Source organism: Pistacia vera, unplaced genomic scaffold (genome assembly GCF_008641045.1).
Source record: "Pistacia vera cultivar Batoury unplaced genomic scaffold, PisVer_v2 Contig141, whole genome shotgun sequence".
Lineage (NCBI taxonomy): Eukaryota > Viridiplantae > Streptophyta > Magnoliopsida > Sapindales > Anacardiaceae > Pistacia > Pistacia vera.
The window spans coordinates 1,077-18,215 of record NW_022195478.1 but is presented as its reverse complement, the minus strand read 5'-3'; the positions used below and the strand labels follow the sequence as shown (position 1 = coordinate 18,215).

The window sequence follows — 17,139 nt, the reverse complement described above, 5'->3', positions numbered from 1 at the left end:
ATAACATAAAAAATGAAAATGGTGTTTTTAATTTGTCTACAGAATATTTTTTTCAATTTATTTTAAAATAATTCACAAAATAAGGTATAAATTATATTGAAAAATGCTTTAATCACTATGCCATATTGAGGAAGATATTTAATTATTATATTTCATCTTAATAAACATTTTAATGATATGTTACATAATCACTCATTATTTATTTATTAATTACTATGATGAGGTGGATATAAAGTTTAAGATATTATTAAAGTGGTGTACAAATAACGTGATAGATAAGAGTTTATATGAATTTGGAAAAAGAAAAAAGAAAAAAGAAAAAAAAATAAATAAAGGAAGAAGAAAGGAGAAGGTGTTGAGAGAGAGGAAATAACAGGTATAAACAAAAGAAATGTCCAATAAAAGAAAAAACGTGTGAAATTAGGAGTCTTTAGTTGTTGCTTCCATAACCAAACAAAACTCCAAAATCCCCCTTGAACTCATTATAAATACCTCAACTCACTCTCAAAATCAAATCTCCCACCAAACTCAACTCACTTCAATACCCCATTTCCCCATTCAATTAATCCATCAAAATCCTTTTTCTTTTCCATTTACTTCCATATGTATCAAGACCCCAACTCCTTTCACTCTTCTTCTCCCTCCACTCCCTGGAACCGCCTTGAGGACAAGCTTTTCGAACATGCTTTAGTTTTGTACCCCGATGAAGTTCCCGATCGCTGGCAAAAGATCGCCGATCAAGTTCCCGGGAAGTCTCCTCTCGATGTCAAGGAACACTATGAGGTGCTTGTTCATGACGTCGCTGAGATTGACTCCGGCCGAGTTGAGTTGCCGTGTTATTCTGATGAGTCGCCTGATTGGGACTCCGCCAGTCAGATCTCCTTTGGCTCTAAGTCTGTAAAGCAGGGCGAGCCTGAGAGGAAGAAGGGTACTCCCTGGACTGAAGAAGAACACAGGTATGATTTCGAGATTCAATTTCTTTTTTTTTTTCTTGTTATTGAATGATGATTGAGTATCGGTTTTATTTTGAATGATTTCTTGTTTGAAGATGATTTTATTTTATTTTTTTTAAATTTCTGGGTTTTCGTTTCTTCAAAGTGAAGAAACTAACCACAGCTAATGGTGAACTATAAATATTTTTTAATTTCATATAATTTTATTACTATTTTAAAATCTATTTTTAGGGGTTTTTTTTTTTTGACTTGTTTGGCTGCTCCGAATGTGTAGCAAAAAGAAAAGGGGCAATATTTTCGTCTGTTGCAATCAATTACTTTTTTCTTTGTTTTTATAAACCAACAATAATATACCCAAATCATTGCTTTTGAAAAAGTTTATTGAATCAAATGGATAAATTTTTTTTATGTCGTTAAGCTTATTAAATTGTGTTTATGTTTAATTGGTGCTTGGACGCTGCATTTTGTTAAAATGTTATATTGCTAAACCCCAATATGATTCTGAATATGCCTACTGTGTTTACAAGCGCTTCTGGCATCATTAGAAGCAGTAAATTGGTAAGAGCTTTATCTTATTGGAAGAGCATTAACTTAGAGGCACTACTTAAAAGTGCTTTCCAACAAAACACTCCAAACTCATCCGAAATATTTCTGGAATTTTCTGTCTGGGTTGGGTTTTTTTTATATGAATTCCCAACAAATAGAGTTCCTCACCTTTATGTTCATATTTTAATGAGTTTTAAGTTTTATGTGGTTGAGCAGAGATTTTTAGGTTTATGAGGTTTCAAACTAAGAGACTTTGGGGATATGTTTATCTTTTATAAACTGATTTCCTACCATGTTTTAAAATTTTTTGTCAGCAAAACATGGTGCATATTTTTATTTTATATCAAACTTTGTGGTTCCATTAAGAATAACAAAAGTTTCGTGAAATATGACAAAAAGTTTACATTTCATTACTCTGAAACAGAGTTCATTTGTATGAGGAGTGCAGTTTTTCTATTGAGTAAACAATAATAGCTTGCAGATTAAATGCTTTCGGATTAATTCAGTGAATTTTTTAACAAAAATGGATTTCTTGATTGATTATTGTCAACATAAATTAACTTATTGTTCTTTCCGTAGTATTGCATAGTGCCATTACATGCCCGAGATGAATTTATATCCGTGCTTGAGATGTGGCACTGCTAGGATTTGTATACCCATGAATTATCAAACTTTTGTCTGCCCTGTGTCATTGTTGTCTGTAGCTAATTTTCAGCGGGTCTTGTAACAGGTTATTTCTGATTGGATTGAGTAAATTTGGAAAGGGTGATTGGAGGAGTATTTCAAGGAATGTAGTGGTGTCAAGAACACCAACTCAGGTGGCTAGTCATGCTCAGAAGTATTTCCTTCGCCAGACTTCTGTGAAGAAAGAGCGGAAAAGGGCTAGCATCCATGACATTACAACAGTGGATACCAAGCCATTAACGCCTCCTGTTGACCAGAACTGGAATCCTTCCCCGGGAGTTCCAGGTCACCAACAGCCACCTACATATCAACAGTTTCCTCCACCAAACCAGTTTCCCAGTCAAGGAGGCGCAATGGGGTATCAAAACTATGGCTTCCCCATGTAAAGATACATTAGAGGTGCACACATTGTATATAAAGCAATAGCATGCTCTTTAACAGTCCAATTTGTAAAGTCATGTTCATGTTCTTTTTAGCTAATAGGGGATTAGTAGTATTGAGAAAGTAAATCTGACAATCTAGGTTGCCGCGTTTTGAAGTATCTGTGGATAGTAGGGAAACAAAGTGGTGAAGAGTTTAGTTGGATTATGTACAAAAACTGAGATTGAATTCAAGAGGGATAGGCAATTTTTTCTTAGTTCTTTGATCATTTTACTATATGAGTTGAAAACCTTTCTTGTGTAGATACTATATATACCCTTTGATTGATCTGAATGTATTATTGCTAGTATTGAGTATATATCATGTATAGTTCTTATTTCTTCTGACTTTTTTGAAAAATATCGAAGACTGGTGATAGTTCATGTGGCCTTTATTTGAAATCTGAAAATGAAAACATTTTTTTTTTTTAATTTATTAAGAAGAAGAACAATGAGATTGCTGCTTTTGAATGCACAGAAAAAAGAATAACGATCAGTGATTTCTTGTTTAGCAACTTAACATCTTGATTGATCAGAACGTATTATTCACTAGTATTGAGTTTAAGTATACATAATATATGGTTCTTATTTGTCCAACTTCTTTTCTGGGGAAAATATTCAAGTGTGGCCTTGTACAGCTTTTTATTTGAAGTTTTATAGGGCACCTACAGTTTGGAGTCGACTATGGACTATACAACTGATATATAGATTCTCCATTTCTTGTCGTGTAATATTAATTAAAAAACCAAATTATAAATTTACCAAATGTATAGTAATAAATCTTTTTTATCGGTATATTAATATATCTGGTTTAGAGAAAAATTATATGTACATGAAGCACTAATTATATTAATTGTCATAGTTTTGGCTACTCCTGTTACCTATACCTTATTGATACCATTGGAATTACTGAGCTGCTGTCAAATCCTGAAATTGCACTTCATAGTTCATAGCATAACTGGCTTATCTCAAATAAAAAATTAAAAACTACAAGAAATAGATTTATTGATATAGCTTCAAGATCGATTCAGAAACGAATATAACTATCAAATTATATTTTTTCTTTGATTATTCTAATGTTTATAACAAAATTTATAATAGTAATTTTATTGCTAGTCTTTTACGGTTTTACCGTGGGTACTTTTAAAAATATTAGAATAATAAACTTCTAAATACATATTTTAACCGAATATCATGGAAGTGAACTTAATTGAAAACTAAAACAGTAGTGGAATTCATAAATATAAGAGGACATCCAAATTGATTTTCCAGCCAGATGACTATTTGTGTATTATTACAGAAGATTCCATGTGGACTGTTTGGAGATAAAATACAAAAGAATCATAATAAAAATACTAAAATATAAGGATAGAAAAACAGAAAAAGATTGAATTTAGGCCTTGGGTGTAAGGCCTATCTTGAGCTTTAGGATGTTTGCAACATCAATTTTGGACACCCTAGCAAGAATGTTATCATCAATGCCACTAGTAAACAGATTAAGAAGAACTGAAACCGTGCCTGCATTAGCACTTCCAAAAGCAGAAATAGCGGTAGAAGGTTGTTTTGGATCATCATTAGATTGATAGTGCACCAATCCTTTTGGAAACACAAACATGTCTCCAGCTGTGAGAGTTTGTTTATAAATTTTGTTATTGGTGTCAATAAATCCAACATTCAGCCATCCTTTTAATACCAATAGTAGCTTAGCTGAACGCGGGTGTGTGTGAGGTGGGTTAATAGCTCCTGCTGGAAATTGTAAAAAAGCATAAGAGACACTTTGACCATCCAAAGCTGGAAAGTTTGTCGTGCTGGCTTCAGTCGTTGAGAAGGTTTGTGTGTAGTCGGAGTTACCCATGTTGCACAGGTCGAAGTAAAAATTTCTATCAACAGCTTTGTTAGCACTATAATTCATGGGAACTACAAAGTCCGTGGTGATATCTGCATCCTGCTGTTGATACAGAAATCTGTACCAACTAGAGAATTCTGATTGACCTTGATGGGACCAGAATGGATGTGTGCGTGATTACGGGTAATTAGCATTTAGCAACAGACAAATATTACGTGCAATAAAATTTTTAAAGTGGTTCGGCGAGGTAAACTTTTAAGCTTACGTCCACTGTTTTTCTTATTTGTTGTGAGGCTTACAATGAGAATTCTATCAAAGTCATAACCCCGTTTTCATCATTTGTGGGGGTTTACATACAAGGTTTGTATGAAGGAAAGAGCGAAAATAAAGGGATTATAATTGATCTGAATTGCAATTCTGATATTCTCGTGATTGGGCGCTGTGATTGCACAGAGATTGATGTTGATTTGGTCATTCCTGCAATATCTGGGATCTTAAGATATCTAGGAATTGATTGAATGATCATTCGCGTTGTTCACGACTAGCTTATGCTGGGTCGAACTATATGTTAACGAGCTTGTGTTGGGTCGGACAACTAGTGGAGTTGGACTGGTCCTGGGTCGAGCTATATCCTCGCGATATCCCGAGCTTGGTGGAAAAATCACACACAACGTCTACCCCCTAGTGTTCGATGCTCGTTTTGAGCTTCAAAGACTATTGCTCGATTTGATGCCAAGCTCGACATCACCAACAGGTCTCTGGATGCAGGTTCGATCGAGCTCTCGGGGTCGACCTCATGTCCGGCCGACATGCTTCACACTTGTTTACTTCCTGTGATACCTACTAAACTCAAAACATGAAAAGTTAGGGCAAAAACGTAATTTCTAAGCAGTCATATCGCATTAAATGTGATAGCCTTTGTCAATCATGTTTCGTCGCGTGTGGGCAACTACAACTGTCCACGTGCGAAGTCAAGGCGTCGTGCGGCGATGATTGTCAGTGTAACAGTTCGACAGTTCGTCGCCCTTTGCAGATAGATGACGCGTGGCCACGTCTAAGGGCCGAGATTGCTCGATGAATGAAGGGTCGAGATTCATTGTAGATCGACGACTATGATTAAACCCCACCTTTTTGTCTTCCATGCAAACCACTATAAAAGGTGGCGAAGTCGTGAGAATGCTCATTCAGTCCAAGAAAGTTCTCTGACATCTTTGTCCACTTTGCTGCTGTTTTTTCATAGTCACGGTGCTCTTTCTGGCGTGTTTCTACACTTCTTTAATTTCGGTAAGGTTCTTTTCCCCTCCTTTACTCGTTTTTCCCATTTTGTGTCAAAGGGTGGCTACTGTCGTGGCCACATTAGATGTTCTAAGGCTTTAGCAACGTTTTTGAATACGTCTTTAGCGGTCCTAGGTTTAAGGAGGGTTTAATGAGGTGGCCGCGGGAACCTGGGATAGGTCACATGCGTTCGTTGTGTGGTGCGAGCTATCTTGGGTGCTTGAACTAAAAGCAAGTGTGAAATGGTCGAGCTCTAACACATGTTCACTTTTGTTTCAAGTACCCAGAAGCGAGCTATAACCATGTCTTCCTCCAATAGTCACACAATCAACCGCATGTTCGATTCGCCTGCGGGCTTGATAGTCCTTGAGGATTCAACTCCCGAGGTTTAGGAGGAAACTGTCGCACGAAGCTCGGACCTTGATGCGACGGGCTCTTCCGACTGTGCCTCAATACAGTTGGCTTAACCCGCGTGGTCTCCAGTTCATAGGCTACGAAGAGAGCCACAATCTTTGATTACCGTTGGGGATCTAGAATGCATAAGAGTGGTCTATATGCCGTAACTAAATTTGATGGCCCCGGGGGACATTCTCGAAAGAATCCTTTGCCTAGATGGGTAGCGACCTCTAAGACCCTCTTGAGATATGAGGTATCCATTCCCCCTCATCGTTTTATTGATGATGTGTTGAGGCGGTTCGACATCATCCCCCTCCAACTTTCCGTAAACTCCTACGTAATTATTATTGCTCTGTACATAGCGTACATGATCACCAAGTTGGGCACACTATCCGTTGAGGAGCTCGTCCATCTATACAGACTCAAAAAAGGGCAAAACTAGACGTACTACCTTTCCAAAGCGAGGAAGGTACGTTTCAACGGGCTAGTCGATGTCCCAAAAAAGGTCCCGCACTCGGACTCACAACTTTTCTTCTATGAAGCCTGGGAGACCGACACCTTCACCTTGGAAGCAAGTAAGATTTCGACTTATCGTACGTGTAAGATCGCTTTTGAGCTTTGTATTCTAGCTAACTGAGTTGCTTTGTTTTGTAGTTAATGTTGAACAGAACTATCTCCCTGCCGCAAGCTTGCAGAAGCTCCAGCGTTTCAGCGACCTTCTCGATGGACAGCACAACATTAACAAAATCGTTATGCTACCCCACCTGTGAGCATACGGCTTCTGTAGGGACGACACAAGATTTCCTACGATCTTGGAAAAAGGTAAGTCGTCGTTTGCTCGTACTTTTTCCTGCGTGGATAAGTCACTTACTGTTTGTTACTTTCTTGCAGAGCCTTAAGAAGAAGACGACAACTTCGGTGACTGGCAAGAAGACACCGGCTGCTTTGGCAACAAAGCAGCCCACTGATGTCATTGGCGTGAAACGTGCCAGTGGCGAGCTTGGGGAGGGTCCAAGCATGAAAAAGCCTACGATTGCCCCAAAGGCAGCGGGTGGAAAAAATGTTTCCGTGCCCCAGAAGGGGCCAACGAAGAAAACTCTCAAGCTTACTGGAGGCTCAAGGAAACTGAAGGCACCCAAGTAACATGATAGCTCGGGTAAGAAGAAAGCAATCGAGCCTCTGGGAAGACATTATCGTGTTTCACTAGATGACACAACACACATCGCAGATCGGTTACAACTACACCAGCATACATTATAGATTGGCGTCTTGGGGATGACCGTTGTCCTCACTCTCCCCCAATGGCTGTTTCCCCGGCTGCCTCTTGGGGTTAGTTTGCCCTCGGGACTCACACTCGTGAGCGGAGTGCAACTTACGATGTTGGGGTATTGGCCGCCTCTTGGCGCCAATGAATCGGACTGGTCGCCTGCAGAATTCATACTTGTTGGGGTGGCACTGGTGAAGTGCGGTTGGTTAAGATTCTGTGCAGGTGGTTATTGATTCCTTAGCTTAGCCAAGTTTTGTTGCACTGCCTGTGCAACCATCGTTTTGATCATTTCCACTAGTTGGCCATTTTTGGGGTTTGACGTCCCTGCCTCTTGGTTATTCGCAGCATGCTGGTTGGCGGCATAAGTAGTCGGTGTCTAGTGGCGTCTTGTTGTACCTCATGATGGGTGGTTTCCACATTCTTAAGGTTTCTGGTGGTGGTCTTTAATCTGGTGTGCACCATTATAGGCTTGGATTGGGTGGATTGTCGCGACTGTTCGTAGAAATTGTTGTGATGTTAGTAGAGGCCCTCGTTCTAGCACCAAAATGTTGATACATAAATCTGCACTAACCAGAGAATTCTAATTGACCTTGATGGGACCAGAATGGATGTGTGCGTGATTACGGGTAATCAATAATAGACAAATATTACGTGCAATAAAATAAATGACAACGAGAATTTTTAAAGTGGTTCGGCGAGGTAAACTCTTAAGCCTTCGTTTACTATTTTTTATATTTGCTATGAGGGCTTACAATGAGAATTCTGTGTCAAAGTCGTAACCCCTTGTTCATCATTTGTGGGGGTTTATATACAAGGTTTGTACAAAGGATAGAGCGAAAATAAAGGAATTACAATTGATCTGAATTGCAATTCTGATATTTTCATGATTGGGCACTGTGATTGATGTTGATTTGGTCATTCCCGCAAGATCTGGGATCTTAAGATATCTGGGAATTGATTGAATGATCACTCGTGTTGTTCGCGACTAGCTTATGTTGGGTCGAGCTATATGTTGATGAGCTTGTGCTGGGTCAGACAACCGGTGGAGTCAGACTGGTCCTAGGTCGAGCTATATCCTTGCGGTGTTCCGAGCTTGGTGAAAAAATCACACACAACACCTGCCATGACCATTGCAAGAAGAAAAAATGGAATGGATTTAAGAAAATTTGAGATCATGATGACTTATTGAGTAGCCAGCCAGAGAATGATGAGAGATGATTGTGAGTGAAAGTGTTTATTTATTGTTTTTGTGATAAAAATACATGCTACAACATAAAATTTATAATAGAGGAATTAGTGTCTTGGTGAGGTTTGTTGTTCATTTTCATCAAAGTTTCTAATTGCCCTGATGGGCGGTTATGGCGCAACACTTGACAACAAAGGATAAGGAAGTTACTAACAAGCTGTGAAAACAACTGCTTTAAGTATTATTAGTGTATTATTACAACAAGCTCTGCTATTACTAGTGGTCCAGAATGGTTGAGCTAAAATATATCACAAAGAAGAATTAAAAATGAATTAATCAATTAAATAAACAAGAAAAGAAAGATGAGTTTCAAATTAAATATTTTAATAAGCCCTTGAATTGCAACACACGCCTTAATTTATTTTGGGTTGTTAGGATGTCTGATTTTAAAGCCTCATCATCTATGAGACTATGACACATCATTAATATAAGACACAAATACCCCAAAAATAAGCAAACCAAACTAATTTTTGATTGAAATTTTTATATCACCGATTAATACAGATTTCTTTTTTAAGTGATTTTTTTTTTTTTAAATTCTTTTATAAATATATTGTACTTGAAAAATCTATTTAATTTTCATACATTTCGGTTGCTGTTCCTTCAATATTTGTGATAGTAATTCTTTATTAACTGATTTATACAGTGGAGGATCATATCACTAACCATGGGCGAAAATCTTCCATATTTTGTTGGGTTCCCATTCACCAAATAATTGCACTATATTTTATAATCTTTTCAACATATCTTGTTATAAACTTATAATTTAGTCTTCAGTAGCCCACCTAGTACTATATATGTCAAACTGTTAGTTTGTCATTTCATAAGGCATGTCCATGCAGTTGATAATATTCTTAACCTCTTCTTTCTTATATAGTCATCAGTCATTGCACTGAATTTCAATGCCTTAGAATTTAAAACCAATAAGTTCACGTAGGTTAACAATTCTCGACATGCATGCCACTCATAGACTTTTAATGTGGTCAATGACCTCCAAACCCTATATAAATTACAATGAAGTAAATGTTTTATCACATCGACTTATAATTTATGTGGTACTATTGATGCACCGCCAACCACATCTCTTAGGATATAAAGATGAAATTTCAACCACGAATACATTGGATTAAAGGAAAAATCGAAGTGAGATATTGTGGTGAAAGAAATCCATGTAGACTCGTACTTTCAATCGATGAGTCATCGACCCAACCCACTAGAGAGTCCACACGACTCAGCCACTTGGCCGCTTCAAAATCACAGCACAAGCATGCGGTTCAACCCCTAGTGCATCTACAAACAAACAAGTAATCAACTCATTCACCCACAAGGAAAGCACCAAAACAGAATCACAAGTATAATATAAAAAAAGTCTCAAGCGGCTAAGTACCAAGTACAAAGTAAGGCACACACGCCAAGGAAGGGCATCGCAGGCCCCAAAAATACATGAGCAAAAACAAAAAGAAAAAAAGCTAAGTATCATTGGTGCGAGCCATCTCACCCACCTCCGACTCGATCACCCTATCACCAGCCCCAGCACTCGCTTCTACAGCCTGGTCGCTCACATCCTCAGTAATTGATGGCCCCGATTGGCTAGCAAAATCAAGCACCTATTCATTAATCTGCTCCTCCGTATTCCCAGCAGCCTCTTCCTCCATCATCTCCAGCATGAGCTGGATGTCCTCATCTGGGTTCTAGTGAGAGGTGTTCCCGGCCCTATACTCAAGCATGAGCTCTCCCCTGGCCCTAATGATGGCGTCATCAGCAATGCTTCCTCAAGGACTCGACCTCTGCAGTCTTCTCGGCCAACTCCCTCCTCAGCCACTCTAACTCACTCTCGGCCTCCTTTAGACGCTACTGGCTCTCCTGCTTAGCTTTCTGTGTTGTCGCTTCCCTCTGTCGTAGATTGACATTAGATTTCGATACACCATGTATCCTCTTCTCCTGCAACACGATGGATTTCCTCAGGTGTAAGCTGCTGGTGAATGATTGCATAACAAAACAACTTGATCAATATACGTTCGCAATAAATACAGTAAAGTAAAACTCCAGCTCATACCTGGAAAGCATGGGAAAACCCCTAGTCAGGGGCCGTGACCGCATCCATCTGGTTCAAACGAGTCTCGTCAGTTGGGAACAGGAATGAGTCAGCCAACTGACACATGGAAGTCGTGTCCGAGTAGGTCGATGCAGAAGCTGGGATGCTGAAGGTGATCCTCTCAGTCTCCTTATCCAAGATAATAGTCTTGGATGATCCAGCTTCGGCTAAAGGCTGACGATTTGGTGGAGTCATCACCACATCCTTCGCTCTCCTCTCCTCTATGGCCGAGGGCTCCCTCTTCCATTTCTTCTGACGCCTAGCAGTAGACTCGCTTGCACTCGAGACAGTTAGCTTCTTCATTAGCTTTTCTGCAATTGCAAACTCCCCAATAGTTAGTGGATTCAGCCTCGACTTACCATACAAGGTATGATTGCAGTAGCGAGTTAGTAGCACACTCCAGGTTTGCTTCAACGAAGGGAAGGGAATAACTCGGCGGATGGCTTCTACTTTGACCCAGAGATGACTGGTCCTGAGGTTAGCTTCCTCCAACACCACTTGCCAATCCCTCTATGCTTTTGGAATGGCTAGAACCTTCTGGGTCTGCACGTCCAAACCGTCCCCACTCTGCTCGGCTCGGTTGAATTCAAGCTCTGCAAAGAAGAAACACAATAAGATTTTAGTAATTAAAATTCGAGGTAAAGACAAAGTTTCTCACCAGTAGCTCGCCAAGTAAACGAAATGTCGCCTTGTCCTCTCTCTCCGAAGACTGCGTCACCTCGCATAAAAAAGTACCGATCCTTCCAGTTCTTATCAGTCGACCAGAGGTCGGTCACGAGGTGAGCTCGCTCATGCCTAAGGTTCAGCAGGTATCGACCTTTGTCCTTATCGTTCTCCTTTAGGAAGTACGAATAAAGTAATTCGTGCAACCCAAACATCACTTGATGCCACACACAAAGGTCCTCCAGAGCCATCAGTAGCCTCCACCCATTCGGCATGAGTTGGGACGAAGCAATCCTGAAATGGTCCAGGACCTCCCATACAAGGCGAGGGATGGGACGTTGGAACCCATCATGGAACCACTTTTCATAGGCGCTCACCCATCCCTTCGCTTCCCAGTCGACCTGCTCGTATGATCGAGCCGCCCTAATCTCAACGGATTCCAGAATATGATACATTGTCCGGATCCGTCACATATCATTGTCCTTTAGTAAGGGCAGATAATCTCGGCTCAGTATCTTACCACCTGGCCGACTTGGTTCGTCTTCAGAGCCACTACTAGTAGAGGATGAACTACCAAAGTCACCAACTCCTTCGGAGTCTTCCCCACTCCCCCCTTGCCCATTAGGCTCATAGTCACTTGGATTAGCCCCACTCGTCCCAGGGGCAGCTATGTTCACCCTGGTCAGTATACCGATCGAAATGCCCCCACCTTTGGTCATCATCACCATGGTCGGGGCATTCTCATACTCATTCCCGACCTCCGCCTCTACCCCACTCGAACTACTGGATCCTGACCCAAACATTGTTCAACCTATTCACTCTCCTCGACTGACTGACCGATTGACCGACCTATTCCCTTAAAAAATTACTTGACCCCGCTCGCCCGACACCACTGAACGAACCACTGTCTCCAAACTATTCCTACTTGACCCCGTTCGCCTCGCACCACCGACCAACCTCTCTTGTTTAGAACATACACTCCCTAAAACCCAAGTGTCAAATCACCGTTTGTCCCTCACTACTGATCGACCTAGTCTTTTCAAAACCAATAGCTAATTGAACCCGCTCACCCCAGGTGACCGACCTCCTCAGTTTAGGGCTCGACTCCCTTCTATAGCTTCACTCGCCCTGAATCACCAATTGACTACTCCAAAATGAGAATACGCAACCATATAACCCTCTATTCGGCCTGGGCAATCGAACGCCTACTCAGAAATATAAAGGACATCCAAATTGATTTTCCAGCCCGATGACTATTTGTGTATTATTACGGAAGAGTCCAACTCTTTACTAGCATTTGAGATGCTACTACATATGGACTACTCAAATATAAAATACACAAGAATCATAATAAAAACAATAAAATATAAGGACAAAAAAATAGAAAATTTAAAGAGATTGAACTTAAGACTTGGGTGTAAGGCATGTCTTGAGCTTTTGGATAGGCGCAACATCAATTTTGAACGCCTTAGAAAGAATTTTATCATCAATGCCACTAGTAAACACATTGAGAGGATTTGAAACCGTACCTGCATTAGTACTTCCAAAAGCAGAAATAGCAGTAGAAGGTTGTTTCGTATCATCATTAGACTAATAGTGCACCAATCACTTTGGAAACACAAACATGTCTCTAGTTGCAAGAGTTTTGTTAATATATGAAGCCCACAACGGTGTTGTTTTGAGCATTAGTAACATGTTGGCATTTTGGTTATTATCCTTTGCAATCTTGACCCTTGATTTGTGATGGATCCAACGGCTGAAATCACTCATGTTGGTCAATGGAATAAAAGAAGCTAAATCGCCCAATTTGCATAGTTGGTCTTTTGTGTATTTTGCGGTTGTATTCTCTCTGCTAGGGTTCTTTATTCTGTTCATATCTCTTGTGTAAATCTTGCTGGTAATCTGATTGGAAGTTATGTTTCTTTCAAGGGTAGAGAAGCAGGAATAGTTTTCTCCAGGGTTGCAGATTTATAGTGTAAGGGGTTGAAGGATTAAGGTGTTGAGAGTGATTAGTTGAGTGCTTGTGGTTAAGTTTGTACTCTATGACTTGTTGATAATAATAGTGCAGCGAGCCTCCATATTTTGGAGCTCAACATCGACATAGCTTGTTCAATCTTGAACAAGTGAACCATGGTAAAAGATTGTGTGTTGGTGATCTTGATTTGATATGTAGTTGTTTTTTACTAGTGTGGACTTGATAGTTGTTGGATTGAAATCTAGGGAACTTGAATTGAAAATTTAGAAAAGAAATGGGAATAATCTATTTGTGAAAGGTAGGATAGATTCGTCAATTTGATAAGGAAGTTGGAAAAGGTTCTCAACACAAGTTAGGTTTTAAAAACAAAAAAAAAAAGGGTAAAGGAAATGGTAAACCTAAGGGAGAAACTAGGAAATGCTTATAATGTAACAAATCAGGACACCTTAAGAAGAATTATTATGAATGGATTAAGAAATAGAAACAGGCTACTACTGAGAGTAACCTAGCATGCACTAGCAGTAACATTGAAATCTCTGAAGCACTCATTGTCTCTAATACTGCTAGTGCCAAAGAATAGGTGTTAGATTCAGGATGTTCATTCCATATGAGTCCTAACAAAAAATGTTCCAAAAACTTAAAGAGTGGTGAACATGAAATTGTATTCATGGGAAATAACCATTCATGTGAGGTTTAGGGTATAGGTAATATAACCATTAGACTAAAGAGAGGTAAGGTAATAATGCTAACTAGAGTTAGATATATCCTTGAACTCAAACGAAACCTGATCTCATTAGGAACCCTTAATGAAGCTGGTTGTTGCTATAAGGCATAGAATGGGTGCATAGTAGTGTATAAAAATGATAATATACTGCTTAAAGGTGTTAAAAAGAATAGTTTGTATATATTGTGTGGTCAATATTACCCTAATATTTTTAATACTGCACTTTTATCCACTAACATGTCTATTACAGAGAAATGGCACTTGAGAACGAGCCATATGGACCAAAAAAGTATGAATATACTTAGACATCAGGGTTACTTTGGTAATGAGTCAGTGTCTGACATGAGTTTTTGTGAAAGTTGTGTCTTGGGTAAACAACACAGAACGAGTTTCCCAAAAGGAACTAATCTGGTTGTTAATTGTTTGGACTATTTGCATGCTGACTTATGGGGTCCTGAAAGGGTTAGGTCACATGGAGGGAATCGTTTCTTCCTATCCATTGTAGATGATTATAGTAGGAAGTAGATAGGAAGGTTAAGGCCCTTAGGATTGATAATGGGTTGAAGTTTTGTAACTCTGAATTTGATTCATACTATAGTAATCGAGGGATTTTGAGGCATTGAACAGTTAAGAGAACTCTTTAGCAAAATGGAGTTGTTGAGAGGATGAATAGAACACTGTTAGAAAAGGTGAGACGCCTCTTATTCACCACTGGACTGCCAAAAACCTTTTGGGGGGAAGCCTTAACAACTGTTGCCTATCTTATTAATAGGAGTCCCTCAAGCTCTATAGAATTTAAGTGTCCTAAAAAGAGATGGCCAGGAAGAAGACCAACTCTTAGTCACTTAAGGGTTTTTGGGTGTGCTTCTTGTGCGCACACCAGTAATGGGAAATTGAAGCCTAGGTCCCTTAGATGTGTATTTTTAGGATACCAAGAAGGGGGACCAAAGGGTATAGGCTATGGAAAAAGGATGCCCAAGGGATTAGAGTCATAATCAGTAGAGACGTAATTTTTAATGAGAATGTGCTTCCTTGCAAGATCCCTAACAACAATGTAGGTAATTCGAAAAATGATTCTATAAATTTTGATCAAGCTGAGATAACTCAATTTGAGGTGGAGCCAGCAAGCCATACTAAGCTGATTGACCCAATTGAGGGGACTGAACTAGTAGATGAACCACTGCCACTCAATCAAGACCAAGATGATGAAGGTGAATGATAGAAAATATCAAGGAGGCCCAACATGGTGACCTGGCTCAATACCAGATGGCAAGAGACAAAGTTAGGAGAGAGATCAAATCTCCTACAAGCTTCAGTTATGCAGACCTGATCTACACAACATTGGTTGCTGGTGTAGAAATTCAGAGGTCTGGGCCTGACTCTTATGAAGAAGCAATAAGCTCCAAGGACAGCAAGACATGGCTTGTTACCATGAAGGAAGAAATGGAATCGTTGAAGCTGAATAAGACTTGGTCTTTGGTCCCAATGCTAAAAGACCAGAAGTTGGTGGAGTGCAAGTGGCTCTATAAGTTGAAGGAAGGCATCAACATGTCATACCCTCCAAGATACAAAGCCAAGCTAGCGGCTAAGGCCTTCACACAGAGGGCAAGTATTGACTTTTATGAAATCTTTTCATCTGTAGTTAAATTCAAAACTAGTAGACTAATGTTGTCAATTGTTGCAATCATGATTTAGAATTAGAACAATTGGATGTTAAAACTATCTTTTTGCATGGCTAGTTAGAAGAAATGATTTTTATGAGTCAACCTACTGGTTTTAAGGATAAAAGCTTGCATGAACATGTTTGTCTCTTGCATAAGTCTCTTTATGGTCTTAAACAGTTCACTAGGCGGTGGTATAAAAGATTTGACTCATTTATAGTAGGAATTGGTTTTACTAGGAGTAAGTATAACAATTGCTTTTACTTTGCTTGTATTAATAACATGCCTAAATATTAATAAATAAATCTAAGCCTCACATAGATAACTTGAAAGCAAAATTAAGTGCCGAGTTTGACATGAAGGACTTTGGCTGTGCAAAGAAGATATTAGGAATGATAATTGACAGAAATAGAAGGTTTAATAGGTTAAAGCTTCACCAATTGCCATACTTACAGAAACTGACTTCTAAATTTGGAATGTTTGATTCTAAAGTAGTTACCATGCCCTTAGCAAGTCAGTTTATCCTTAGTAAATTGCAATGTCCTAAAACAGAAACTGAATTGTTAAAGATGGAAAATATTCCACACTCCAATGCCATAGGTTCTGTGATGTATGCCATGATAAGTACCAGACCTGATTTATCTTATGCAATATCATTGTTAAGTAGGTTTATGTCAAATCTTGGAATTGAACATTGGGTTGCATTATAATGGATGCTTAGGTATATTAATAGTATTGTGCATGTTGGATTAGATTTTTGCAAGAGAAACACTTTACTTGATTTGGCTGAGTATGTAGACTCTGATTTTGTAGGTGATAGAGACTCAAGGAAGTCTACAACAACCTATTACTTCACCCTGGGAGGCAATTGTGTCAGTTAGAAATCACAATTGCAACCAATGGTTGCACTGTCCACAATAGAAGCAGAGTACGTGGCAGTAACTATTGCATTTAAGGAAGCAACATGGCTTCAAGGGATCTTGAGAGAAGCAAATTTGCTGGATGGACTTGTGATTGTATATTCTAATAGCCAAAGTGCCATCCATCTAAGTAAAAACCCTGTATACCATGAGAGGACTAAGCACATTGATGTGAAGTATCATTTCGTCTGAGACCTAATCTCAAGAGGGCAACTGAATCTGATGAAGGTACCAACTGAAGGGAACCCAACTGACATGGGAACCAAGGTGGTGACCTCTGCAAAGTTCAAGCATTGCTTGGACTTGTTGCATGTAAGGTGGTACACTAGAGCTAAGAAAGAATATGTGAGATGCTTGCTGCACTAATGGAATGCTGCCAGAAGGGATGATGTAGGCTTCAAGGTGGAGATTGTTAATATATGAAGCTCACAACGGTGTCGTTTGAGCATTAGTAACACGTTGCCGTTTT

The 17,139-nt window shown here is 39.4% G+C and overlaps 3 protein-coding genes across 4 annotated transcripts; 2 read left to right on the top strand and 1 right to left on the bottom strand.

The window, feature by feature from the left end:
- Window positions 1–499: 499 nt before the first annotated feature.
- LOC116123302 (transcription factor DIVARICATA-like) lies at window positions 500–2,943 on the top strand. The gene is made up of 2 exons (XM_031409095.1): window positions 500–956; window positions 2,230–2,943. The coding sequence occupies exons 1-2, from the start codon at window positions 604–606 to the stop codon at window positions 2,567–2,569; spliced, it is 693 nt and encodes a 230-aa protein (XP_031264955.1). The 5' UTR covers window positions 500–603; the 3' UTR covers window positions 2,570–2,943.
- Window positions 2,944–3,995: 1,052 nt separating this feature from the next.
- LOC116123263 (putative germin-like protein 9-2) lies at window positions 3,996–6,027 on the bottom strand. Its single transcript, XM_031409057.1, has 2 exons — window positions 6,007–6,027; window positions 3,996–4,547 (listed from the first exon to the last, which is right to left on the bottom strand). Exons 1-2 carry the CDS (start codon window positions 6,025–6,027, stop codon window positions 3,996–3,998), a joined length of 573 nt encoding a protein of 190 aa, XP_031264917.1.
- A 24-nt stretch (window positions 6,028–6,051) lies between these two features.
- On the top strand, window positions 6,052–8,670 carry LOC116123313. 2 transcript variants are annotated; one of them, XM_031409108.1, is made up of 3 exons: window positions 6,052–6,694; window positions 6,774–6,941; window positions 7,011–8,670. In XM_031409108.1, exons 1-3 carry the CDS (start codon window positions 6,611–6,613, stop codon window positions 7,260–7,262), a joined length of 504 nt encoding a protein of 167 aa, XP_031264968.1. In that variant the 5' UTR covers window positions 6,052–6,610; the 3' UTR covers window positions 7,263–8,670. The 2 variants fall into 2 exon arrangements, with proteins under 2 accessions (XP_031264968.1, XP_031264967.1); XM_031409107.1 differs by having other exon boundaries at window positions 6,774–8,670.
- Window positions 8,671–17,139: the final 8,469 nt, after the last annotated feature.